General features: G+C 37.4%; 1 protein-coding gene across 1 annotated transcript in view; it reads left to right on the top strand.

The window, feature by feature from the left end:
- SCAPER (S-phase cyclin A-associated protein in the ER) overlaps nt 1-26,977 on the top strand; it is a 605,860-nt gene that overhangs the window by 46,011 nt on the left and 532,872 nt on the right. The window contains exons 4-5 of the mRNA XM_011982670.1: nt 3,497-3,567; nt 18,904-19,101. Of these exons, the coding sequence (XP_011838060.1) occupies nt 3,497-3,567; nt 18,904-19,101 (269 nt within the window). The remainder of the gene's footprint in view (nt 1-3,496; nt 3,568-18,903; nt 19,102-26,977) is intronic.

The raw sequence follows: 26,977 nt of genomic DNA, 5'->3' as shown, positions 1-26,977 counted from the left end.
AGGAAGTTCATGATAACTGTCTCATTAATTTAATCAGTTGCTTTAAGTGTTGTCTGCCAAATTTCTCTACTGTAAAGTAACTAATTTTTTCCTATGTAACTAATGAGTAATTTTTGGTAAGATAGTTTGAAACTGTGTAAATATCCTGTTTTTGTTGAAACAGTACACTCACTACTTTTAGCTTCTATTGATAATCCTTGGCTTATGTTATACCTCTGGTGGTTGCAAAGTGGTGATTTGTTAACTCCATCATTCCTTCTGCATTTGTTAGCCTTCTAATATAAGGAAGAGCTTTAGCATCTCCTCTTTATTTTTATATGTATGTATGTATGTATGTATGTATTCATATTTTCAGTTTGTATGGACTCGTGGCTTCTTATGGTATTTAATGGGGTACAATTACTCTATTTTGATGCTCAGATTGTTCTCGATTTTTCAAATGGGAGACCCTTTAACTTGGCTCCCGTTCCTTTTGGCATGTTCTAATCATGTTTCCGTTCTTTAAAAACATCTTTACACAAGGTGTTTCAAGCTAAACAAGAATTCACCTGTTTTATTCTTTTAAATTTATTTTTACACTTTATTTTATTTAAAATTTTCTTTAAAAAATGTTTTAAATCTTTATCTTTTTTACATTTGGTCCTCTGACCCATTTGTAGTTTATTCTTACACATAGTGTGTGGTATGGATCTAATTTTATCTTTTTCCTTATAGCTAACAAGTTGCCTCAGCATAACTTACTATGAAGTTTATCTTTGCCCCAGTTATTTGAGATTCCACCTTTTCTGTAGAGTGAATTTCCATATGTAATTGTATTCCATTCTACTAGTCTGTTTACCTAATTCATGTGTGAGTGCCATACTATTTTAATTATGGAGGTATTATGGTATTTTAAAATGCCTGCTTGGACCTGTCTTCCCCTGTAGCTTTTCTTTCTTAGTTTTCCTAGCTATTTTTAGAGAGCAGTTATTTTGAATCATAAAAACTATCAAATAGAGGGGAAAATTGGATTTATCTTTTGCAATTCAACTTCTTAACAGCTAATCTTTTCACAAGGAGCTTACTCTTACTTCATTTCTTTGATAAAAGTACATATCAACATGATTTATTATAGAAGTAAAAAAAAGTATTTTGTGGTTGCTGTGTATTATAAATATTTTTATATGAAATTGTATTATCTCATTTTCCATGGGTTATTCTGAACATAAAATAGTTCAAAGGTGTTTCTATTAAAGTTGTTTCTATTCAAAAAACAAAGAAAATATAATAAACATCTGTACATAATCTGATTTTTCATATAAGAACATAAATAATTGGCCAGTACAATTTTAAAGCTTCATTTGTGACTATTGTAACATAATACAACTGTAAGCACAGGCTGGGCGCAGTGGCTCACATCTGTAATCCTAGCACTTTAGGAGGTCAAGGCAGGTAGATTCCTGAGCTCAGGAGTTCGAGACCAGGTTGGGCAACACAGTGAAACCTTGTCTCTGCTAAAATACAAAACAATTAGCTGGGCATGGCAGTGGGCGCCTGTAATGCCAGCTGCTCGTGAGGCTTGAACCTGGGAGGCAGAGGTTGCAGTGAGCCCAGATCGTGCCACTGCACTCCATCCTGGGGCACAGTGAGACTGCATCTTAAAAAAGAAAGAAAAACCAAAAAAACTGTAAGCACAGATAATTAGAACTTTCTGAATATCTGTAGTAATGATGACAAAAGAAGAATATTAACATTTACAATTTTTGTTAAGGATTATTTTTTATTGTTAAAGCTTTGCCACATATAGGCGATTAAAAACTAAGTTTTTAATAGCAACTTGTTCTGTTTTATGATTACAATGTATATTAAGTGCTTCTGAGGATAATTCCACTTAAAAAAGTTCTCTGCTTCATATTATTTTTGTTTCTAGGCTGGTTTTTCTGCTGCATATTCTAAAAACCTGCTGGTACATTACAGCTTGTGCTTATTCTAAGCTGGTTTTTCTGCTGGATATTCTAAAAAAACTTGCTGGTACATTGTTTTATGTAATTAAAGGATGGGGCTCTGTAGGTTACTGTAGCATTCTTTCCCTTCACCCCTGGTGGAACGGTGAGGGTGTCCCACTTATGTCGGATAAGTTGATAGCTAGGTACCTGTGTGTTATGGCTCATTTATACTGCTTCAGGGGACCTGGCCCCAAAATTATTTTGCAGAAAGGAAAATTATTCTGTTATACCTTATAGAATTTTATTCCTATTTTGAAATGCTGGAGAGGTTGCAGAGAAAAAGGAACACTTACACCCTGCTGGTGAGAATGTAAATTAGTTTGGCCATTGTGGAAAGCACTTTGGTGATTGCTCAAAGAATTAAAAACAGAACTACCATTTGACCCAGCTATCTAATTACTGGGTGTATACTCAAAGAATATAAATTGTTCTACCGTAAAGATACATGTACATGTATGTTCATCACAGCACTGCTTACAATAGCAAAAACATGGAATAAACCTAAATGGCCATCAATGGTAGACTGGATAAAGAAAATGTACATATATACACCATGGACTACTATATAGCCATAAAAAGAATGAAATCATGTTCTTTGCAGCAATAAGGATGGAGCTGGAGATCATTATCCTAAGTGAACTAGTGCAAGAACAGAAAACCAAATACTGCACGTTCTCATTTATAAGTGGGAACTAAACATTGAGTACATACACATGGACACGAAGAAGGGAGCAAAAGACATCAGGGCCTACTTTAGGGTAGAGAGTGGGAGGAGAGTGAAGATTGAAAAACTACTTATCAGTTACTTATGCTAATTACCTGGGTGATGAAATAATCTGTGCACCAAACCCCTGTGAAACGTAATTTGTCTGTATAACAAACCTGCACATGTGCCTCTGGACCTAAAATAAAAGTAAAAAAAAAAAAAGAAGAATTTTATTTCTGTTTTGAATTGCTGTTGAGAATAGTAATTACAAAACAGTAGTGTCTTTCTTATAAAAAGAATGAGTGAGAAAATACAAAGAACTGAAACCTCACTTTTCACAATGAAATTGTGCATTTCATATATCATAAATTAAAACAAAATATTGGGGTTTTATATAGAAAACATATAGTCTTAATTTTATTGTTGAAATGAAATTTGAACTTAGAGAACTATTTCCAGATTTGTATATAAGTTGAGGAGTACCAGTAACTGGACTTTGTTTTTAAAAGTTGTTAGAGTATTTGACTTCTTTAAGATGTTGATTTATTCCTGTTCAGAGAAAGATATTCAATAATAACAGTCTCTGGGACTTTGGAAATTTTTTGTGGTTGTTGTTTTAATTATATTGGTTTATATTGACCATGAACAGACTGTACTATACTGTGGTCTCTGGAAGGAGATTAAATGTTAGTATACCTGAATGATTTGAGTAGTTTAGGTTTACATTATCTAATTACCTATAGTTCAATTTTATATCATCTATCATTCCATATATCTACATATTTATTTTTTTCTTGCCTTGAAGGAAAACCTAAATATCAAACTGGTGGAAAATCTAAGAGGACAATTCAAGGCACTCATAAAACTACTAAACAGGTACAGCATCTATAACTTTTTTACTTATTTACTTTTAATTTCAATTTCTGAATGTATTATAAATTATGAAAATCTTATTTTGCAGGATTTGAATATTATTTATCTAAATAAAAATTTAGTGTACTTTTTAAAAACAAATATGTATATAGTAATCAGTGTGACTGATTTGTACTAAATACTTCACAGATATTAATGTATTTGGTTCTCATACCCTTTGACGTAAGCATCACAGTTATCCTCACTTACATTGAAGTTTTGTTACAAAAAGAAACTGAGACAGAGAGAAGGCATGTAGCTTACTAGTAAATGACACAGCCAGCATTTGAACCCAGGCAGTTAATTTCTTTTCTTTTTATTTATTTATTTTTTTCCTTTGAGACAGTCTCACCCTGTTGCCCAGGCTGGAGTGCAGTGGTGTGATCTTGGCTCACTGAACCCTCTTCCTCTTGGGTTCAGGCAGTTCTCGTGCCTCAGCCACCCTAGTACCTGGGACTACAGTCATGTGTCACCACACCTGGCTAATTTTTATATTTTTAGTAGAGACAGGGTTTCACCATGTTGGCCAGGCTGGTCCCAAACTCCTGGCCTCAAGTGATCCGCCCGTGTTGGCCTCCCAAAGTGCTGGGATTACAGGCATGAACCACCACGTTCAGCCCTTGGCAGTTAATTTCCACAGTTTATGCTCTTAACTCCTCTGCTGTGCCTTCCATGTTTGCCAGTTCTTTTATGATTTTCTTTCTTGATATAATGATGCCTTTAGGTTGTAGGATAGTAAAGATATTTGGAATACAAAAATTTTGAATTGCTGTAATAAAATTTTGGAGAACACAAGCCTACTTTATCTTTTGAAGGTGTTTAGCATAATTATAGTTAGTTTTTTAATCCATAGTTATTTTCTCTGAACTTTTCATAGGTGTTGTTATTTTATTTTATTAATTTAATTTAATTTTTTGAGATAAGGTCTCACTGTTGCCTAGGCTGAGTACAGTGGCACAATCACAGCTCACAGAATCACTTGACCTCCTGGGCTCAAGTAATTCTCCCACCTCAGCCTCCAGAGTGGCTGGGACCAGAGGCGTACACCACTGTGCCTGGCTGATTTTTGATTTTTTGGACAGTTATTTTGATATTTTTAAGTATATAGTATGTATTATGTAAAATAAAATTTCATATGAGAAAAACATGGACTTCTAATCATGATGTCATTGTGAGTTCACAAAGAATCCCCCGTCCCCACACACAAAGGCACCAATGATTTTATATGCATATATTTGTAAAAAAGGTTAAAAATATATACACATATATGGTTTAATATACACATATAACATATATACATATATATGCACATATATACACATACATGTATATATTTCTTATCTATGTATATGTATTTTAACCTTTATTTTAGGTTCAGGGGTACATGTGCAGGTTTGTTATGTAGGTAAACTCGTTTCACGGGGGTTTGTTGTACAGATTATTTCATCACGCGTGTACTAAGCCTAGTACCCAATAGTTATTTTTGCTCTTCCTCTTTTTCCTCCCACCCTCAAGGAGGCCTGTCTGTTTGTTGATCCCTTCTTTATGTTCATGAGTTCTTATAATTTAGCTCTCGTAAGTGAGGACATGCAGTATTTGGTTTTCTGTTTCTGCAATAGTTTGCTAAGGATAATGGCCTCCAGCTTCATCCATGTTCCAGCAAAATACATGATCTTGTTCTTTTTTTATGGGTACATAGTATTCCATCATAAATATATACACCAAATTTTCTTTATCCAATCTGTTGTTGATGGGCATTTAGGTTGATTCCATGTCTTTGCTGTTGTGAATAGTGCTGCAGTGAACATTCATGTGCATGTGTCTTTATGGTAGAATGATTTATATTCCTCTGGTAATATACCCAGTAATGGGTTGAATGGTATTTCTGTTTTTAGCTCTTTGAGGAATCACCATACTTCTTTCCATAATGGCCGAATTAATTTACACTCTCAGCAATAGCATATAAGTATTATCTTATCTCCACAACCTTGCCAAGATCTGTTGCTTTTCGACTTTTTAGTAATAGCCATTCTGACTGGTGTGAAATGGTATCTCATTGTGATTTTGATTTGCATTTCTCTAGTGAACAGTGATACTGAGCTTTTTTTCATATACTTATTGGCTGCATGTATGACTTCTTTAGAAAAGAGTTTGTGTTCTTTGCCTACTTTTTAATGGGGTTGTTTGTTTTTATCTTGTAAATTTGTTTACATTTATTATAGATGCCAGATATTTATTAAACCTTTGTCAGATGCATAGTTTGCAAAAATTTCCTCCCATTCTGTAAGTTGTTTACTTTTTTTTCCGCTGTGCAGAAGCCCTTAAGTTTAATTAGATCCCGTGTGTCAAATTTTGCTTTTGTGTCAATTGCTTTTGGTGTCTTTGTCAAGAAATCTTCCTATGCATGTTCCTGTGTCCAGGATGGTATTGCCAGTTGTCTTCCAGGATTTTTATAGTTTTGGGTTTTACATTTAAGTCTTTAATCCATCTTGAGTTGATATTTGTATATGGTGTAAGGGAGGGGCCTAGTTTCAATCTTCTGCATATGGCAACCCAGTTATCTCAACACCATTTATTGAATAGAGAGTCCTTTCCCCATATCTTGTTTTTGTCAGCTTTGTCAAAGATCAGATAGTTGTAGGTGTGTGGCCTTATTTTTGGGCTGTCTCTTCTGTTTCATTGGTCTTTGTGTCTGTTTTTGTACAAGTACCATGCTGTTTTGGTTACTGTAGCCTTATAGCATAGTTTGAAGTTGGGTAGCATTCATTTCTCTAGCACTTTATTTTTTTAATTTAGGATTGCCTTGGCTATTTGGGCGTTTTTTTGGTTCCACGTGAATTTTAAATAGCTTTTTGTCATTCTGTGAAGAATGTCGTTGGTAGTTTAATGGGAATAGCATTGAATCTGTAAATTGCTTTGGGTAGTATGGCTGTTTTCATGATATTGATTCTTCCTACTCATGAGCATCAGATGTTTTTCCATTTGTTCTTGTCATCTCTGATTTCTTTGGGCAGTGTTTTGTAATTCTTGTTGTGGAGATGTTTCTCCTCCCTGGTTAGCTGTATTTCTAGGTATTTTATTCTTTTTTGTCGCAATTTTGAATTGGATTGCATTCCTGATTTGACTCTCGGCTTGGCTGTTGTTGTGTATAAGAATGCTAATGACTTTTTTGTTTTTGTTTTTGTTTTTGTTTTGAGATGGAGTCTCGCTTTGTCACCAGGCTGGAGTGCAGTGGCACGATTTCTGCTCACCACAACCTCCGCCTCCCGGGTTCAAGTGATTCTTCTGCCTCAGCCTCCTGAGTAGCTGGGACTACGGGTGCATGCCACCACGCCCAGCTAATTTTTGTATTTTTAGTAGAGACAAGGTTTCACCACATTGGCCAGAATGGTCTCGATTTCCTGACCTCATGATCAGCCTGCCTCAGCCTCCCAAAGTGCTGGGATTACAGGAAGAATGCTAATGACTTTTTGTACAGTGATTTTGTATCCTGAAACTTTGCTGAAGTTGTTTATCAGTTGAAGGTGCTTTTGTACTGAGACTATGGGTTTTCTAGATACATAGAATCAAGTTATCTGTAAATGGATATTTTGACTTCCTCCCTTCCTATTTGGATGCCCTTTATTTCTTTCTCTTGCCTGATGGCTCTTGCCAGGACTTCTAATACTGTATTGAATAGGAGAGGTGAGAAAAGGCATCTTTGTTTTGTGCCAGTTTTCAAGGGGAATGCTTCCAGCTTTTCTCTGTTCAGTACGATGTTGGCTGTGGCTTTGTCATAGATGGCTCTTACTATTTTGTGGTATGTTCCTTTAATACCTAATTTATTGAGAGTTTTTAACATGAAGATATGTTGTTATATTGAAAGCTTTTTATGCATCCATTGAGATAACAATGTGGTTTTTTTTCCTTTAGTTCTGTTTATGTGATGAATCACATTTATTGATTTGCCTATGTTGAAGCAACCTTATATCCCGGGGATGAAGCCTACTTGATTTTGGTGGATTAGCTTTTTAATGTACTGCTGAATTTGGTTTGCAGGTATTTTGTTGAGGATTTTTGTGTGAATGTTCATCAAAGATATTGGCGTGAAGTTTCTTTTTGTGTTGTGTCTTGGCCAGATTTTGGTATCAGGATGATACTGGCTTCATAGAATGAGTTGGAGAGGAGTTCTTTCTTCTCAATTTTTTTGGAATAGTTTCAATAGGAACAGTACCAGCTTTTCTTTGTATATCTGGTAGAATTTGACTGTTAATCCTTCTGGTCCTGGGCTTTTTTTGGTTGGTAGGCTACTTATTACTGATTGAATTTCGGAGTTTATTGTTGTTCCATTTAGAGAATCAGTTTGTTTCTGGTTCAGTCTTGGGAGGGAGTACGTGTCCAGGAATTTATCCATCTCTTCTAGGTTTTCCAATATGTATGCATAGAGGTGTTCATAGTGGTTTCTGATGGTTATTTTTATTTCTGTGGGATCAGGGGTAACATGACATTTCCAGTTGTGTTTATTTGGGTATTCTCTTGTTTCCTCTTTATTAGTCTAGCTAGTGGCCTGTCTTATTAATTTTTTCAAAGAATCAACTCCTGGATTTATTGATCTTTTGAATGGTTTTTTATGTCTTGATTTCCTTGGGTTCATCTCTGATTTTGTTTATATCTTGTCTTTTGCTAGTTTTGGGGTTGATTTGCTCTTGCTTCTGTAATTCTTTTACTTGTGATGTTAGATTGTTAATTTGAGATCTTTCCAACTTTTTGATGTGGGTGTTTAGTGCTATGAATTTCCCTTTTAATATTGCCTTAGCTGGATCCCAGAGATTCTGGTATGTTGTATCTTTGTTCTCATTAGTTTCAAAGAACTCCTTGATTTCAGTCTTCATTTCATTATTTACTCAGAATTCATTCAAGTGCATGTTGTTTAATTTCCATGTAGTTGCATGGTTTTGGGTGATTTTCTTAGTTTTGACTTCTATTTTTATTACATTGTGGTCTGAAAGTGTGTTTGGTATGATTTCAGTTCTTTCTGCATTTGTTGAGGATTGTTTTATGTTCAATTATGAGGTCGATTTTAGAGTATGTGCCATGTGGCAATGAGAAGAATGTATATTCTGTTGCTTTTGGTTGGAGAGTTCTGTAGAGATCTATCAGATCCATTTGGTACAATGTTGAGTTCAGGTCCTGAATATCTTTGTTAATTTTCTGTCTTGATGATCTGATACTTCCAGTGGAGTATTGAGGTCTTCCACTCTTTTTGTGTGGGAGTCTAAGTCTCTTTGTAGGTCTCTAAGAACTTGCTTTATGAATCTGGGTGCTTCTCCTGTGTTGGGTGCATATATATTTAGTATAGTTAGGTCTTGTTGAATTGAATCCTTTATCATTACGTAATGTCCTTTTTTTGTCATTTTTTTAAATCTTTGTTGGCTCAAAGTCTATTTTGTCTGAAGTTAGGATTGTAACCACTCCTTTTTTTCTGATTCCCATTTGCTTGGTAGATTTCCCTCCATCCCTTTATTTTGAGCCTGTGTGTGTCTTTATGTGTGACACAGGTCTCTTGAAGACAGCATACCATTGGGTCTTATTTTTTTTTTTTTTAATCCAACTTGACACTCTGTGCCTTTTAAGTGGGGCATTTAGCCCATTTACATTCAAGATTAGTGGTATGTGTGGATTTGATCCTGTCATGTTGTTGTTAGCCGGTTACTATGCTGGCTTGTTTGTGTGGTTGCTTTATAGTGTCCCTGGTCTGTGTATTTAAATGTGTTTGGCAGCAGTTCTTCTTTTCTATATTTTGTGCTGCTTTCAGGGTCTCTTGTAAGGCAGGTCTGGTAGTCATAAACTCAACGTTTGCTTATCTGAAAAGGATCTTATTTCTCCTTTGCTTAGGAAGTTAAGTTTGGCTGGATATGAAATTCTTGGTTGAAGATTTTTTTCTTTAAGAATGTTGAATATAGGCCCCGTCTCTTCTGACTTGTAGCTGAGAGGTCTGATGTTAGCTTTATGAGGTTCCCTTTGTAGGTGACCTGCCCTTTCTCTCTGTTAAAGCTACCTTTAACATTTTTTCTTTCATTTCAATCTTGGAAAATCTGATGATTACATGTCTTGGGGGTTGATCTTCTTGTGTAGAATTTTGCAGGGGTTCTCTGTATTTCCTGAATTTGACTGCTGACCTCTCTATCAAGGGTGGGAAAGTTTTCATGGATACTACCCTGAAGTATTTTTTCAAGTTGTTTGTTTACTCCCCATCCTTTTCAGGGATGCCAGTGATTCATAGGTTTGACTTCTTTACAGAATCCCACATTTCTCAGAGGTTTGTTCATTCCTTTTTCTTTATTTTTGTTGGTCTTAATTCAGAAAGCCAGTCTTTAAGTTCTCTTTCCTCAGCTTGATCTATTCTGTTAATACTTGTGATTGCCTTGTGAAATTCTTATAGTGTGTTTTTTTAGCCTTGTTAGATCTGTTAGGTTCTTTTTTATACTGGGTATTTCATTTTTCAGCTCCTATATTGTTCTATTGTGATTCTTAGTTTCCTTGGATTGGGTTTTGCCTGTCTCCTGAATCTTGATGACCTTTGTTCCTATCCATATTTTTTTTTTTTTTTTGAGACAGAGTCTTGCTCTTTCACCCAGGCTGGAGTACAATGGCGCAATCTGCTCACTGCAACCTTCACCTCCTGGGTTCAAGTGATCCTCCTGCTTCAGCCTCCTAAGTAGCTGGGATTACAGGTACCCGCCATCATGCCTAGCTGATTTTTGTATTTTTGTGGAGATGGTGTTTCACTGTGTTGGCCAGGCTGGTCTTGAACTCCTGACCTCAGATGACCCTCCCTCCTCAGCCTCCCAAAGTGCTGGGATTACAGGCCCTATTCATATTATGAATTCTATTTCTGTCATTTCAACCAGCTCAGCCTGGTTAAGAACCCTTATTAAAGAACTGATGTGGTCATTTCAAGACATATGACACTCTGGTCATTTGAGTTACTGGAATTCTTGCATTGGTTCTTTCTTTTCTCTGAGTGTGGGTGTTCCTTTAACTGCAGTGTAATTTGAGTAATTAATGGACTTCTTGATGTTTTCATAGGACGGAAGCTTTGTGCAAGGTCTTTATTTGTTGCTGACTTCTTTTGTTTAATTTCATGGGGATGGGTATGTTAGCAATATGGTTTGGCTCTGTGTCCCCACCCAAATCTCACTTTGAATTGTAATCCCCATAATCCTCACATGTCAAGGATGGGACCAGGTGGAGGTAATTGGATCATGGGGGTGGTTTCCCCCATGCTGTTCTCGTGATAGTGAGTGAATCTCGTGAGACCTAATGGTTTTATAAGTGTCTGGTATTTTCCCTGCTGGCACTCACTCTGTCCTACCACTCTGTGAAGAAGGTACCTGTTTCTCCTATGCCTTCTGCCATGATTGTAAGTTTCCTGAGGGCTCTCCAGCCATGTGGAACTGTGAGTCAATTAAACCTCTTTCCTTTATAAGTTACCGTGTCTCAGGTATTTCTTCATAGCAGTGTGCGAATGGGCTAATACAGCAGTGTATTTTTGGTGTTGAAGCTTTGGGATGTGATCCAGTACGTGGTGCTTAAGTGTATTGGTCAGTTGATAGGTTCTTCCTTGGTCATGTGGTTTCTTCACAGTTGTAACCTTGCTCCCTCTCAATGCTCTCAAAGTGTGGGCTCCTCTCCCACTGCCTTTGGATTGTGGCTTGACACTCCCAGGCTGCCCCCTGCAGCTCTGGGGTGATGTTTCTCCCCAACTTGGAGCCAGTAGAGGAAGGGACTTTAGCAGTGGCATCACAGGATGAAGGGTCTGTGCTGTGGGCCCAAGCTGGGGGTTCCCTGTCTGTTGATGAGCAGGGGGTGGGTGGGACACATGGGAGACAGACTGGCCTTGTCTCCTTGGGTTGACTGCAGTTTGTCGAAGGTATGGATAAGGTACTGTGGGTCTTGGTTCCTTTGTTAGTCTGAGGGTAGCAAGTACTGTTCCATGGCAGAGGTAGTGGCAGAGAGGTTTTTGGTTACCCCTAGGGACTCCACCTCCAAGAAATGTGGAACCCCTGTTACCGAGGGTGTTCAGCCACTGGGATGGGGCAGCTGCACTGCTGGCATGAGCTTCGGGTTCTGCTTGTTGGGGAGCAGGGAGTTGAAGGCTCACAGGGAGGAGAGGTTGGTCTCCTCTCTGTATAGTAGCTGTGATGTACTGTAAGTTTGAGTTTAGCCCTTAGGCTCTTTCTGTCCTCCCCTAGTCCAAGGGTAGGAGGAATAGCACTGTTACTGTGGCAGTGGCCAAGGGGCTGTCATATGCCTTTGGGAGCCTCTTCCCAGGGAAACTCTGTGTCACTACCAGTGGGTATGCTCAGCCATGGCTAGGGCGACTGTTCTGCATTCATGAGCCATGGGCCCTGCCTAGTGAAGAGTGGGGTGGGGATTCTAGGGAGGAGGGGCTGTACTCCTGTCTGTATGGTGGCTGTGGTGTGCTAAAAAAATTACTAAAAAACCAGTTGATAGATTTTTAAGTACATATTATATTTTTAAAATTATATAGTAAGATACATGCACTGATAAATTAAGTGTATTATTTAATGTTCCTTTCGATACACATATAAGAAACTATTATCTCAGAAGGGGTAGACATAAAAGAAATCTTTGCCCGGGCACGGTGACTCACGCCTGTAATCCTAGCACTTTGGGAGGCTGAGGTGGGCGGATCACAAGGTCAGGAGATCGAGACCATCCTGGCCAACACGGTGAAACCCTGTCTCTACTAAAAATACAAAAATATTAGCTGGGTGTGGTGGGGAGGCTGAGGCAGGAGAATGGCGTGAACCCAGGAGGTGGGAGATTGTGCCAGTACACTCCAGCCTGGGCTACAGAGCGAGACTCTGTCTCAAAAAAAAAAAAAAAAAAAAGTAATCTTTTAGGCCAGGTGCGGTGGCTCACACCTGTAATCCCAACATTTTGGGAGGCTGAGGCGGGCGGGTCACCTAAGATGAGGAGTTCAAGACCAGTCTGGCCAACATGGTAAAACCCCATCTCTACAAAAATACAAAAATTAGCCAGGCATGGTGACTGTAATCCCAGCTACTCGGGAGGCTGAGGTGGGAGAATCACTTGAACCTGGGAGCCGGAGATTGCAGTGAGCCAAGATCATGCCATTGCACTCTAGCATGGGCAACAGAGTGAGACTCCATCTCAAAAAAAAAAAAGTCTTTATTTTTGTACTTCAGATCGTTTCAAAAACCTACAAAATACAGGGAGAGAGCTTCTTTTTAAATTATAATTAAAAAATGTTTTTAGAGGCAGGGTCTTGCTCTGTTTCCCAGGCTGGAGTACAGTGGCATGATCATAGCTTACTGCAGCCTTGAATTCCTGGGCTCAAGCAGTCCTTCCACCTCAGCCTCCTGAGTAGCTGAGACTACAGGTGTGTGCCACCATACCTGGTTAGCTTTTTCATTTTTTGTGGAAATAGGGTCTTGCTGTACTGCCCAGGCTGTTCTCAAACTTGTAAGCTCAAGCAGTCCTCTCACCTTGGTCCCCCGAAGTGCTGCGATTACAAGTGTGAGCCACTGCACTTGGCTGAGGAACTGCTTTAAAAAATTAATTTTTGTGGGTACATAGTGGGTCTATATATTTATGGGGTACATGAGATATTTGATACAGGCATGCAGTGTGTAATAATCACATCGTGGAAAGTGGGGTATTCATCCCCTCAAGCATTTATCCTTTGAATTATAATCCAGTTACACTCTTTTAGTTATTTGAAACTATACAATTAAATTATAGTCAGCCTGTTGTGTTCCCCAGTACTTTGTCTTACTCATTCTTTCCATTTTTTTTTGTATTTTTATCCTTTTATTTGTTACTATTTATTTATTTATTATACTTTAAGTTCTGGGATACATGTGCAAAATGTGCAGGTTTGTTACATAGGTATATACATGTGCCATGGTGGTTTGCTGCACCCATTCTTTCCATTTTTTTGTACCCATGAACTATCCCCACTTCCCCCCTACTCCCCTGCTACCCTTACTAGACTTTGGTAACTATCCTTCTACTTTCTCTGAGTTCAATTTTCATGGTATTTAGCTACCACAAGTAAGTGAGACCACGTGATGTTTGTCTTTCTGTGCCTGGCTTATTTCATTTACATAATGACCTCCAGTTCCATCCATATTAGTGCAAATGACAGGATCTCATTTTTTTTAAAATGGCTGAATAGCAAGCATTTCATTGTGTATATGTACATTTTTTTTAATCCAGTCATCTGGTGATGGCCACTTACTTCCACATCTTGGCTGTTTTGAACAGTGCTGCAACAAACATGAGAGTACAAATCTTTTTGATATTCTGATTTCTTTTCTTTTGTGTATATACCCAGCAGTGGGTTTGCTGGATCATATGATAGCTTTATTTTTTTTTTTTTTTGAGGAACCTCTAAACTGTTCTCCATATTGGTTATACTAATTTACATTCCCACCAACAATGTACCAGGGTTCCATTTTTTTCCACATCCTCTCCAGCATTTGTTAATTGCCTGTGTTTTAGATAAAAACCATTTTAACTGGGGTGAGATGATAGCTTATTTTAGTTTTGATTTGCATTTCTCTGATGATCAGTAATGTTGAGCGCCTTTTCATATGCCTGTTTGCCATTTGTATGTCTTCTCTTGAGAAGTGTTTGTTTATATTTTTTGCCCATTTTAAAATTGGTTTATGAGATTTTTTTCCTATTGAATTGTTTTAGCTCCTTATGTATTCTGGTTATTAATCCCTTTTCAGATGGGTAGTTTGCAAATATTTTCTCCCATTCTGTTGTTTGTCTCTTTACTTTGTTGATTGTTTCCTTTGCTGTGCAGAAGTTTTTTTTTTTTTTTTTTTTTAACTTGATGTGATCCCATTTGTCCAGTTTTGCATCGTTGCCTGTGCTTATCAGGTATATTACTCAAGAAATTTTTTGCCCAGACCAATGTCCTGGAGATTTTCCCAAAGTTTTCTTGTAGCAGTTTCATAGTTTGAGGTCTTAGATTTAAGTCATTAATCCATTTTGATTTGAGGTTTGTATATGGTGAGAGAAAGTCAAATTTCATTCTTCTGCATATGGATACCCAGTTTTCCCAGCACCATTTATTGAAGAGACTGTCTTTTCCCCGGTGCATGTTCCTGGCACCTTTGCTGAAAATGAGATCACTTCAGGTGTATGGATTTTTTTCTGGGTTCTTTATTATGTTCCATTGATCTGTGTGTCTGTTTTTATGCCAGTATCATACTGTTTGAGTTACTATAGTTCTATAGTATAACTTTAAGTCAGGTAATGTGATTCCTACAGTTGTGTTCTTTTCGCTCAGGATAACCTTGGGTATTCTAGGTTTTCTTGTGGTTCCGTATATATTTTAGGATTTTTTTTTTTTCCCTATTTCTGTGAAGAATGCCATTGGTATTTTGATAGGGATTGTATTGAATCTATAGATTGCTTTGGATAGTATGTACATTTTAATAACATTGAGTCTTCCAATTCATGAACATGGAGTATCTTTCTGTTTTTTGGTGTCTTCTTCAATTTCTTTCATCAGTGTTTTCATTGTAGAGATCTTTCACTTCTTTGGTTAATTCCTAGGTATTTAATTTTACTTCTGTCTACTGTAAATGGAATTACCTTTTTTTTTTTCAGATTGTTCACTGTTAGCATATAGAAATGCAACTGGTTTTTGTGGGTTGATTTTGTATCCTGCAACTTTACTGAATTTGTTTATCAGTTCTAATAGTTTTTGGTGGAGTCTTTAGGTTTTTCTAAATATAAGATCATATTATCTGCAAACAAGGATAATTTGACTTCTTCCTCTCCAGTTATTTCTTTCTCATGTCTGACTGCTCTAAGTAGGACTTCCAGTACGTACTCTTTTGAATAACAGTGGTGAAAGCAGGTATCCATTTCATGTTCCAGATCTTAAAGGAAAGGCTTTCAGTTTTTCCACATTCAGTATGATACTAGCTGTTTGTCTGTCGTATATGGCTTTTATTATGTTGAGGTATGTTCCTTCTATGCCCAATAGTTGAGGGTTTTTATCATGAAGGGATGTTGAATTTTGTTAAATGCTTTTTCAGCATGCATTGGAATGATTGCGTGATTTTTATTCGTTTTGTTATGTAATATCACATTGATTGATTTGCATATTGTTAAACCCTCCATGCATCCCTGGGGTAAGTCACACTTGGTCATGATGAATGATCTTTTTAATGTAATGTTGAAAGTGTTGAACATGTTCAGTTTGCTAGTATTTTGCTGAAGATTTTTGCATCAATGTTCATCAAAGATAATGGCTTGTATTTTTGTTTTTATGATGTGTCTTTGTCTGATTTTGTTATCAGGATAATACTGGCCTCATAGAATGATTTTGGAAGTATTCCCCCCTCCTCTGTTTTTGGAATAGTTTGAGTAGGATTGGTACTAGTTCTTTTTTAAACGTTTGTTAAATTTAGCAGCGAAGCCTTCAGGACCTGAGCTTTTCTTTACTGGAAGACTTTTTATTATGGCTTTGATCTTGTTACTTGTTATTGGTGTGTGCAGGGTTTGGATTTCTTTATGGTTCAATTTTGATAGGTTGTATGTGTCTTGAAATTTATCCATTCTCTCTAGATTTTCCAATGTATTGGCATATAGTTTCTCATAGTAGCCACCAACGATCCTTTGAATTTCTATGGTATCAGTTGTACTGTCTCCTTTTTCATCTCTAATTTTATTTATTTGGGTCTTCTCTCTTTTCTTGGAGAGCTTCTTAATCTGAGGTTGAAGATGGAGTCTGTGAACATGAAGAAAATATATGTTGAATGTCATACACGTGCATTTTTTGGGGGATAGGTCCATAGGTTTTCTCAGATTCTTAGGGGAGCCGATGAGTCTCTCAGAAAGGGATGAGTCAGAAGTCTCAATTTCTTCCTTTTTCTTTCCCTGGCCTGCCCTTTTTTTTCCCCCTCTTTCTGTCTTTTTCTCTCAAAAATCCTTGATTAAAACACTGTTACCTCATGGAATCCAATTGTGTGTAATTTCTCCTGCAAGTTTGGATTGTTTTGTCATCTATTGAGTGTCTTGGGAAGCAGTTAGACATAGTAAGCCATAGTAGTAGTATAGTTACCTGATTAAGAATTCTGGCTTCGTCACTTAATGTGAGGCTTTGGGGTATAATTTAATTTAGCTAAACCTGTTTTCTCCTCTGTAAAATGAAGATAATATTAGTACTTGTAATATAAAATTGCTTCAGTGATTAAATTAAGTATATGTAAATCACTTGGTGCAATGCTTGGCACATAGTATATCATGAATGTTAGATGCTGGTGCAATTGTTATTATCACTGCTGTTATTTTTGTCAGTAGTAAGTAGAGCCCTATATTTTAAAACTCTCTACTAGTTAACCAGCCTCTATGAATTTTTTTTTTTTTTTTTTTTTTTTTAAAAGAGAGATTTAAGGTCTCACTGTGTTGCCTGGTCTGTTCTCAAACTCCTGGGCTCAAGTGATACTCCTGCCTCAGCCTCCTGAGTGGTTAGGACTACATGTGTATAATACTGTGCCTGGGTAGCCTCTGTTATTTGATGTGTCTTGTCTACCTTTCTTCACAAAGTTGGCAATTATTGCCATTAGTTTATGCACATTTTTTCTACAGGCATATTTTTTCTCCTTTTTGTCTTTCTTATGATAATCATATCTTACATTATTTGGGCACTTACTATTTGCTAGCTGCATGTCAAACACTGTGAATGTTGGAGGAGAAATTGAAAGATTGAGTTCTAGTTTCAGTTTTGTCATTCTTTTGACTTTTGTCAAGAAATTCAGTCTGAGCCTCAGTTTTGTCATCTACAAAATAGGAATAATAATATTTGTCCTGTCTTTACAGCTTGTTGTGATGATTAAATGATAACTATGTTTTCAAAAATCCTTTATAAAATATATTTTCTGCCCTTCTGGAATCTTTGTAAATAAAAGCCTTGGATAGAGCAGTCACACGTAATGATAGAAACAGTTTAACCCCAAAGCATTATTGCCCATTGTACATTATAAGCAAGGATGGTAAAATGTTACTTTATGATTTTAATTACTTATGATTATGAATGCTATACATATATACCACATTTTATGGATGTGTGATAAATTCATAAACAGCTGGGGATGAGTGGCAATAGTTTTGATAATTTCATAAGATTAGAGTCTGGATTCACAGGAAGCTGCTAGTCCTTTGCTGATCAATGGAGAAAAAAGCTTTGGGAAGGAAGTATAATTTAGGAAACTTCCTAAGTTAATTTTAATTTTGAATGGTATATAGAAAGAAATGAGGTGGTCTGGAATATCTGGTAAAGAGCTGTCAGCACTGAGCCTCGGCCAACAGTCTAATGGTAAACCAGCAGTGTAATTGTAGAGCTGTAACTAGAAGATGGTCTCCTGTGGCAATGTAACCTTGAACAACTCAGCCTCTGAACCTCAATTTATTAATCTGTAAAGTGGAGGTAATAATACATACTTTAAGAAGTGTATGAAGCAGGTCAAGAGATATGTTAAGTTGATTTATAATATACAGTTATTCCTCAGTATCCATGGGGGATTGGTTTCATGATCTCTATATTAGTCCATTTTTATACTGCTGTAAAGAACTGCCTGAGACTGGGTAATTTATAAAGCAAAGAGGTTTAATTGACTCACAGTTCAGCATGGTTGTGGAGGCCTCAGGAAACTCATACAATCATGGCAGAAGGCAAAGAGGAACCAAGGCACCTTCTTCACAAGGTGGCGAGAAGAACTGCCCAGCGAAGCGAGGAAGATCACCTTATGAAACCATCAGATCTTGTGAGAACTCACTATCATGAGAACAGTATGGGGGAAACCGCCCCCATGATTCAGTTACCTCCACCTGGTCTCTCCCTTTACACGTGGGGATTATGGAGATATAATTCAAGATGAGATTTGGGTGGGGATAGAAAGCCTAACCATATCAATCTCCCATGGATATAAAAATCTTTGGATGTTCAAGTCCCTTATATAAAATGGTGTAGTATTTGCATATAACCTATGCATATCCTCCCATAGACTTTAAACAATCTTTAGATTGCTTATAATACCTAATGCAATGTAAATGTTATGTGTAAGTAGTTGTTATACTGTATTGTTTAGAGAATAATGATAGGAAAAAAGTCCATACATGTTCAGTACAGATGCTTTTTATTTCTGGAGTAGTTTTGGTTTGTAGTTGATTGAATCTTTATACAAAAATCCAATCCCTGGAAGCCCTTTTATTTATTTATTTTCATGTTTTATTTTACTTCACCAGAGTACTGCAGTGGACTGTAAAATAACATCATCTACGACTGGAGATAAACACTTTGATAAAAGTCCCACTAAAACAAGGCATCCTCGGAAGATTGATCTGAGAGCTCGATACTGGGCATTTCTTTTTGACAATCTTCGCCGAGCAGTAGATGAAATCTATGTAACTTGCGAATCAGATCAGAGTGTGGTTGAATGTAAGGTAAGGTTTGCTTTGAGGACTTGTAATCCATTTGAATTCAGATTCTGGAATTTTTGCTACATCTGACTTGATCTTTTTTTGCTCTGTTGCCCAGGCTGGAGTGTAGTGGCATGATCTTGGCTCACTACAACCTCTGCCTCCCAGGTTCAAGTGATTCTCCTGCCTTAGCCTCCTGAGTAGCTGGGATTACAGGCACATGCCACCACACCCAGCTTATTTTTGTATTTTTAGTAGAGACGGGGTTTCACTGTGTTAGTCAAGCTGGTCTCGAACTCCTGACCTTAAGTGATCCACCCACCTCGGCCTCCCAAAGTGCTGAAATTATAGGCGTGAGCCACCGTGCCTGGCCCTGACTGGATCATTTATCTCACTTTTTCTAGTTTTAATAAATTCTGTATGCTTTTTATTTAATTACCTCTTATGAAAAGTTGTTCTTTTGATCCATACACTAACATCAGCATTATGCTTCAGGTTTTCTTGATTTTGAAGATTTTATTTTGGCATCACCTAGTTATATATTTTATATTCTGTGAAGGATTTGGTAGACAGCTGTCTTGATGCATAGTTCTGGGCAGGGAATCAAAAGGTTGGATACACATCCAGTATTATTTTAAAAATTCTTGTCTGTATTCTCCATTGTTGCTGTAGATGGCACTAGTGAGATTTCACATTCTTTGGTTTCATGTTTAATGTCTAATTGGACATTACTCCCTTTCCATTGAGATACTTATCACTCTCCTAATTCACTTTGGTTAGGGAAAAGTGAGATTGATGGCTAACCATAAACAATCCTGGGTGGGATTGGGATGTCATTGTAAGGTGTGTTTTCTAATTTTAAATAATCCTGTGTTCGTAATAGGATATTAAACAGACACATGGTGTAGAGTGTCTCTATCTAAAAAGCCTGGCCTTTTAGTAAGTAGAGACTGTATACCATATTACTTTTTACTGAATAAACCTATTTTGAGGAAAACCAGAGGGATACATGTTTATAGAAATATTAAAGAGATAACTTCTGTTTTTATGGTGAATATGGTTGAAAACCCTGGAATTCAGTATTTAACCTTTGAAATATATGAGGGGTTAAAGAAGAGTTACGTATTGAGACAGCAGCTATGTTTTCTCTTGAATTGGAAACAGTCAAAATATGTTTTAGACTAGCTAAAAATATTGGTTATCAAAAGCAGGTTTCAAAATGAACATTAGTTGAAACCATCTAAATATATGTTGTGTGGTTGTTATACTTAAATATTGTTACTATCAGCATGTAAAAACTTTTTTTTTTTTTTTTGAGGCAGGTCTTTTTCTGTTACCCAGGCTAGAGTGTGGGGGTACAAACATGGCTCACTGAAGCCTTGACCTTCTGGGCTCAAGCAATCTTCCTCCCTCAGCCTCCTGAGTAGCTGGGACCACAGACATACGCCACCATGCCTGGCTAATTTTTAAAAAATTTTTATAGCGATGAGGCCGCACTATGTTGCCCAGGTTAGTCTTGAACTCCTGGGCTTAAGCAATCCTCCTACCTCAGCATTCCAAAGCTGTGAGATTATAGGCATGAGCCACCATGCCCAGCCACTTTTTATGTTTAAAGAAAAATATTTTTAAGTTTAAAAATCATATTCTTGGAGTATAATGAGTCAGTATGTTGTAGTAGAAGACACTACTGGACTTAGTTTTCTGTTACGCTTTGTAAACTGAGCATTTGGGCTTAGAATAGCTCTAGATTACCCCTAGAGATTAATCAAAGCAGCAGTTTCTTTTTTTTTTTTATTAAAAATAACAAATGACTGATTGAAATCAAATTTGCTTGAAAATATATATACTTCTTTAGAGTAAAGTGAGATTGACCAATTGCAATTACGTCTTTTTGTGATAAGCAGAAACTCTTGCACCTTTCTCTGACACGACTGTGTTTTAGGAAGCTAGAATTGGCCACAAGAAAGTGTGGATTTTATTTCTGGTTCTGTCACTTATTCCAAGCTTTATAAAAGCTTAATAGCAATAGAAATTTTTTGTGTAAGTTGTAGATTAAAAGAATGGAGAAAGTTTTGACAAAGTGAGAGGAATAGAGATGTGTTTTCCATTCTTTGTACTGTGCCAAGATGCTCAAAGGCTTATGCTGAGAAATCTAGGAGTTTAAAAGGTATTTTTATATTCAACTCTTCTCCTTATCCAAGACTTACAGGTAGTGATGTATAAAAGATACAATTTAACGTTTGGTCTAAGCACATGCTGGGTATATACTAACTAGTTTTCTTGTTTTGTTTTGCTTTATTCTCATTATTAAGGCACTGCCATCCATGATCTCATTTGGTTAGTATCTTTATGAGATACATGACTCAATAATTTTTCCTCATTTTGTAAGTGGATTCAGCCATTGTTTTGTTAATGCATTGAAAGATTTATTCCTATTTGTGATTTTTATGTTTTAACCTTAGTTAAAATAATCACAGTTCAGTTCTGTGTCTCATACGTAAAATGCAGTTAATAACACATTAGGCAGGCGGATCACGAGGTCAGGAGATCGAGACCATCCTGGCAAACACGGTGAAACCCCATCTCTACTAAAAAATACAAAAAATTAGCCGGGCGTGGTGGCGGACGCCTGTAGTCCCAGCTACTCGGAGGCTGAGGCAGGAGAATGGCGTGAACCCGGGAGGCGGAGCTTGCGGTGAGCCGAGATGGCGCCATCGCACTCCAGCCTGGGCAACAAAGCGAGACTCCGTCTCAAAAACAAACAAACAAACAAAAAAAACACATTATGTAATTCACATAAGTATAGCGTGATGTGAAAAGTATCTTTCCTGTTTGCCAGGGATTTCTGAGTACATGCTAACTTTGTAATCAAAAGAAGCTACGTTCCTGATTTTTTGAGTTTGAAGGTTGTGCCTGTTTATGACATCGGCTACTTTACTACATAAATTGCTAAGAACTGACATTGCAGCAAAACTCTACTCTAAGCGTTACCCCTACATTTCCCTTGCTCTCTTGCAAGGTAGGCTAGAGTGCGTTGGGGGAATTGCTTTTTGGAGTGTGCTTAGTTAATGAAGTGGTGGCCATTCCCTCATTTGTTCTCACAAAATTTTGAGGTAAGGGTTGAAAGAGTTGGTTGTGAAATTTGTGGGTGTGGCTGCTGGAAGGGGAGATTGGCATCTTCTTCTCTGGTTGAATGTTTGTTGTGTGGACTGATTTTGGTGTCTCTGGAATGTATTGAGAGAGTTTGGAGAAAACAGGCTGGGAATACATTTTATTTTCCTTTCCTTGTTTCCCATTTCAGTCTGGAGGGAACTAGATGTGTGTCTCTGGAGGCTTGGGGGCTCCTTTGGATAAAGAGACTGGCACCTGCATCTGGCTTAGAGATTTCATAGCACAGTAGACTTGCTGGAGTAACCTGTGCCAGCTGGGCTTGAAGACTCTAGGATAGTTCTCAGTGATCAAGTAAAGAAGACCTGAGTGTATCTAATGATCTATTTGAGGGAAGGAGCATAGGCATAGATGAAGGTGTTAGAGTCATAGGAGCTTCCTCTGGGGACACTTGGCTAGGTGAGTATATGTAAAACTCTGATGGAGTTGGGCCCCAGTGTCTCTTATTCTCATATTTGTTTCCATGTGTACTCAATCTTTAGCTCCCACTTATAAGAGAGAACTTGGTACTTGGTTTTCTATTACTGCATTAGTTTGCTTAGGATAATGGCCTCCTGCTGCATCCATGTTCCTGCAAAGCACATGATCTTGTTTTTTCCTGTGTCTGCATAGTATTCCATGGTGTATATGTACCACATTTTGTTTATCCAGTCTACCATTGATGGGCATCTAGGTTGATTCCATGTCTTTGCTATTGTGGATAGTGCTGCAGTGAACGTATGTGTGCATATATCTTTTTGGTAGAGCAGTTTATATTCCTTTGGGTATATACTCAATAATGGGATTGCTGGGTCAAATATTATTTCTGTTTTCAGTTCTTTGAGAAATCTCCAAACTGCTTTCCATGGTGACTGAACAAATTTACATTCCCACAGTAGTGTATAAGCATTCCCTTTTCTCCACAACCTTGTCAGCATCTGTTTTTGACTTAAACAATAGCCATTCTGTCTGGTATGATGTGGGATCTCAGTGTGGTTTTGATTTGCATTTCTCTAATGATTAGTGATGTTGAACATTTTTTCGTATGCTTGTGTATGTATTTTTTTTTTTTTTTTGAGACGGAGTCTTGCTCTGTCACCCACGCTGTAGTGCAGTGGCACAATCTCAGCTCACTGCAAGATCCGCCTCCCAGGTTCACGCCATTCTCCTGCCTCAGCCTCCCGAGTAGCTGGCACTACAGGCACCCGCCACCACGCCCGGCTAATTTTTTGTATTTTTAGTAGAGACAGGGTTTTACCGTGGTCTTGATCTCCTGACCTCGTGATCCGCCTGCATTGGCCTCCCAAAGTGCTGGGATTACAGGCATGAGCCACTGCGCCCGGCCATGTATGTATTCTTTTGGCAAATGTCTGTTCGTGTACTTTGCCCAGTTTTAAATGGGGTTGTATAATTTTTCTGACTGATGTGAGATAGTGTCTCATTGTGGTTTTGATTTGTATTTGTCTGATGAATAGTGATGTTGAGCATTTGATATGGTTTGGCTCTGTCCCCACCCAAATCTTACCTTGAATTGTAGTTCCCATAATCCCCACATGTCGTGGGAGGTAATTTAATCATGGAGGTTGTTACCCTCATTCTGTTCTCGTGATAGTGAGTGAGTTATCATGAGATCTGATGGTTTTATAAGGGGCTTTTCCCCCTTTTGCTTGGCACTTCTCCCTGCTGCTGCCACATGGAAGAAGGACGTGTTTACTTCCCCTTCCACCATGATCATAAGTTTCCTGAGGCCTCCCCAGTTATGCCGAACTGAGTCAGTTAAACCTCTTTCCTTTATAAATTACCCAGTCTCAAGTATGTCTTTATTAGCAGTGTGAGAGCAGACTGATACAGGATTTTTTATATGCTTGTTGACTGTGTTATGTCTTTGAGAAGTGTCTGTTCATGTCCTTTGCCCTTTTTTTAATTGGGGCTGTTTGTGTTTTGCTTGTTGATTTAAATTCCTTATAGATTCTAGATATTGGATCTTTTTCAGATGCATAGTTTGTGAATATTTTCTTCCATTTGGTACTTGTCTGTTTACTTTGTTAATTGTTTCTTTTGCTGTACAGAAGATGTTTAATTATGTCCCACTTGTCTATTTTTGTTTTTGTTGCAATTGCCTTTGGGGATTTTGTTATGAAATTGTTGCCAAGACATACATCCAGAATGATATCGTCTAGGTTTTCTTCTATGGTTTTTATAATTTGAGGGTTTACAATTACTTTTTTTTTTTTTTTTTTTTTTGAGACAGTGTCTCGCTCTGTCGTCCAGGCTGGAGTGCGGTGGTGTGGTCTCGGCTCATTGCAAGCTCTGCCTCCCAGGTTCATGCCATTCTCCTGCCTCAGCCTCCTGAGTAGCTGGGACTACAGGTGCCTGCCACCACGCCTGGCTAATGTTTTGTATTTTTTAGCAGAGACAGGGTTTCACCGTGTTAGCCAGGATGGTCTCAATCTCCTGACCTCACGATCTGCCCGCCTCGGCCTCCCAAAGTGCAGGGATTACAGGCGTGAGCCACCGTGCCCGGCCTACAATTACTTTTTAAATCCATTTTCAGTTGATTTTTATGTATGGTGAAAGGAAGTGGTCCAGTTTCAGTCTTCTGCATATGGCTAGCTAGTTATACCAGTACCATTTATTGAATAAGGAATCCTTTATTCATTGCTTGTTATTGTTGACTTTTTGAAGATATGATGATTGTAGGTGTGTGGCTTTATTTCTGGGTTCCCTAACTAGTTTCATTGTTCTATGTATCTGATTTTCGTACCATGCTATTTTTGTTACTATAACCTTGTAGTATGGTTTGAAGTGAAGTAGTGTTCTGCCTCCAGCTTTGTTCTTTTTGCTTAGGATTGCTTTGGCTATTGGGGCTCTTTTTTGGTTGTGAATTTTAGAATAGTTTTTTTTGAATTCTGTGAAAAATGACATTGGTAGTTAGGAATTGGCATTGGTAGTTGGTAGTTTGGAATTGGTAGTTGGTAGTTTGGCATTGAATCTGTAAATTGCTTTGGTCAGTATAGCAATTTTAACAGTATTGATTCTTCCTATCCATGAGCATGGAATATGTTTCCATTTGTTTGTGTCATCTCTGATTTCTTTCAGCATTGTTTTATAATTCTCTTAGAGGTCTTTCACTTCCCTGGTGAAATTTATTTCTAGATTTATTTATTTATTTATTTATTTTCTTGTGCCTAATGTGAATGGGATTGTGTTCTTGATTTGGTTCTCAGGTTGAATGTTATTGGTGTATAGAAATGCTACTGATTTTTGTACATTGATTTTGTATCCTGAAACTTAAGTTATCAGTTCTGAGAGCCTTTGGACAGAGACTATAAGGTTTTCTAGGTATAGAATCATATTGTCTGCAGAGACAGCTTGACTTCCTCTCTTCCTATTTGGATGCCTTTTATTTTATTCTCTCAGCTGATTGCTCTGGCTAGGATTTCCACTACTGCATTGAATAGGAGTGGTGAGGTGGGAATCCTTGTTTTGTTCTGGTTTTCAAGGGAAATAGTTTCAGCATTTGCCCATTCAGTATTATTTTAGCTGTGATGGTGTCATGGAGCCTCTTATTATTTTCAGTTATGTTATCTTGATACCTAGTTTATTGAAGGTTTTTAACATGGAGTGGTGTTGAATTTTATTGAAAGCCTTTTCTGGGTCTGTTGAGATGCTTATGTGGTTTTTGTTTTTAGTTCTATTTATGTGGTGGATCACATTTATTGACTTGCATGTGTGAACCAACCTTACATCTCAGGAATAAAGCCTACTTCATCATAGTGAATTAATTTTTTGATGTGCTGCTTGATTCTGTTTGCTAGTATATTGTTGAGAGTGTGTGTGTGTGTGTGTGTGTGTGTGTTTTAAAATCTGTGTTCATCAGGGACATTGGCCTGAGCTTTTCTGGTTTAATTTATTCCTAGACATTATTTTGTGTGTGTGTGTGTGTGGCTATTGTGAATGGGATTGTGTTCTTGATTTGGTTCTCAGGTTGGACGTTATTGGTGTATAGAAGTGCTACTGATTTTTGTATACTGATTTTGTATCCTGAAACTTTACTGAAGTTGTTTATCAGTTCTTGGAGTCTTTGGATGTTGCGTCTCCTCCCGGTTTTGGTATTAGAATGATGCTGGCCTCATAGAATGAGTTAGGGAGGAGTTCTTTCTCAATTTTTGGGAGCAATTTTGGTAGAATTTTTATTAGCTCTTCTTTGTATATCTGATAGAATTCAGCTGTGAATCTGTTTGGTTCAGGGATTTTTTTGGGTTTTAGGTTTTTTCTTAATGATTCCATTTCAGAACTCATTATTGGTTTGTTCAGGATTTCAGTTTCTTCTGGGTTCAGTCTTGGGAATGTTTCCGAAAATTTATCCATTTCTTTTAGGTTTTCCAGTTGGTATGCACAGAGGTGTCTTTAATAGTCTCTGAGGACTTTTTGTATTTCTGTGGGGTTGGCGGTAATGTGAACTTTGTCATTGCCAATTGTGTTTATTTGGATCTTTTTTTTCTTTATTAATCTAGCTAGCTGTCTATCAACTTTGTTTATTTTTTTCTAAGAACCAACTTTTCTTCATTGATCTTTTGTATGGATTTTCATGTCTCAACGTTGTTCAGTTCAGCTCTTCCTTATTAGTATGGTGGTAAGTATCCTTGCCCATCAGTGTTGTTGAGTTCAGCTCTGAGTTTGGTTATTTCTTTTCTTTTGCTAGCTTTGGGGTTGGTTTGCCCTTGTTTTTTTTTTTTTTTTTTTTTTTTTT

This window comes from Mandrillus leucophaeus, unplaced genomic scaffold (assembly GCF_000951045.1).
Source record: "Mandrillus leucophaeus isolate KB7577 unplaced genomic scaffold, Mleu.le_1.0 Scaffold241, whole genome shotgun sequence".
NCBI classification, from domain to species: Eukaryota; Metazoa; Chordata; class Mammalia; order Primates; family Cercopithecidae; genus Mandrillus; species Mandrillus leucophaeus.
Note: the sequence above shows the minus strand (reverse complement) of the source record. Positions and strands in the feature narration are given on the sequence as shown.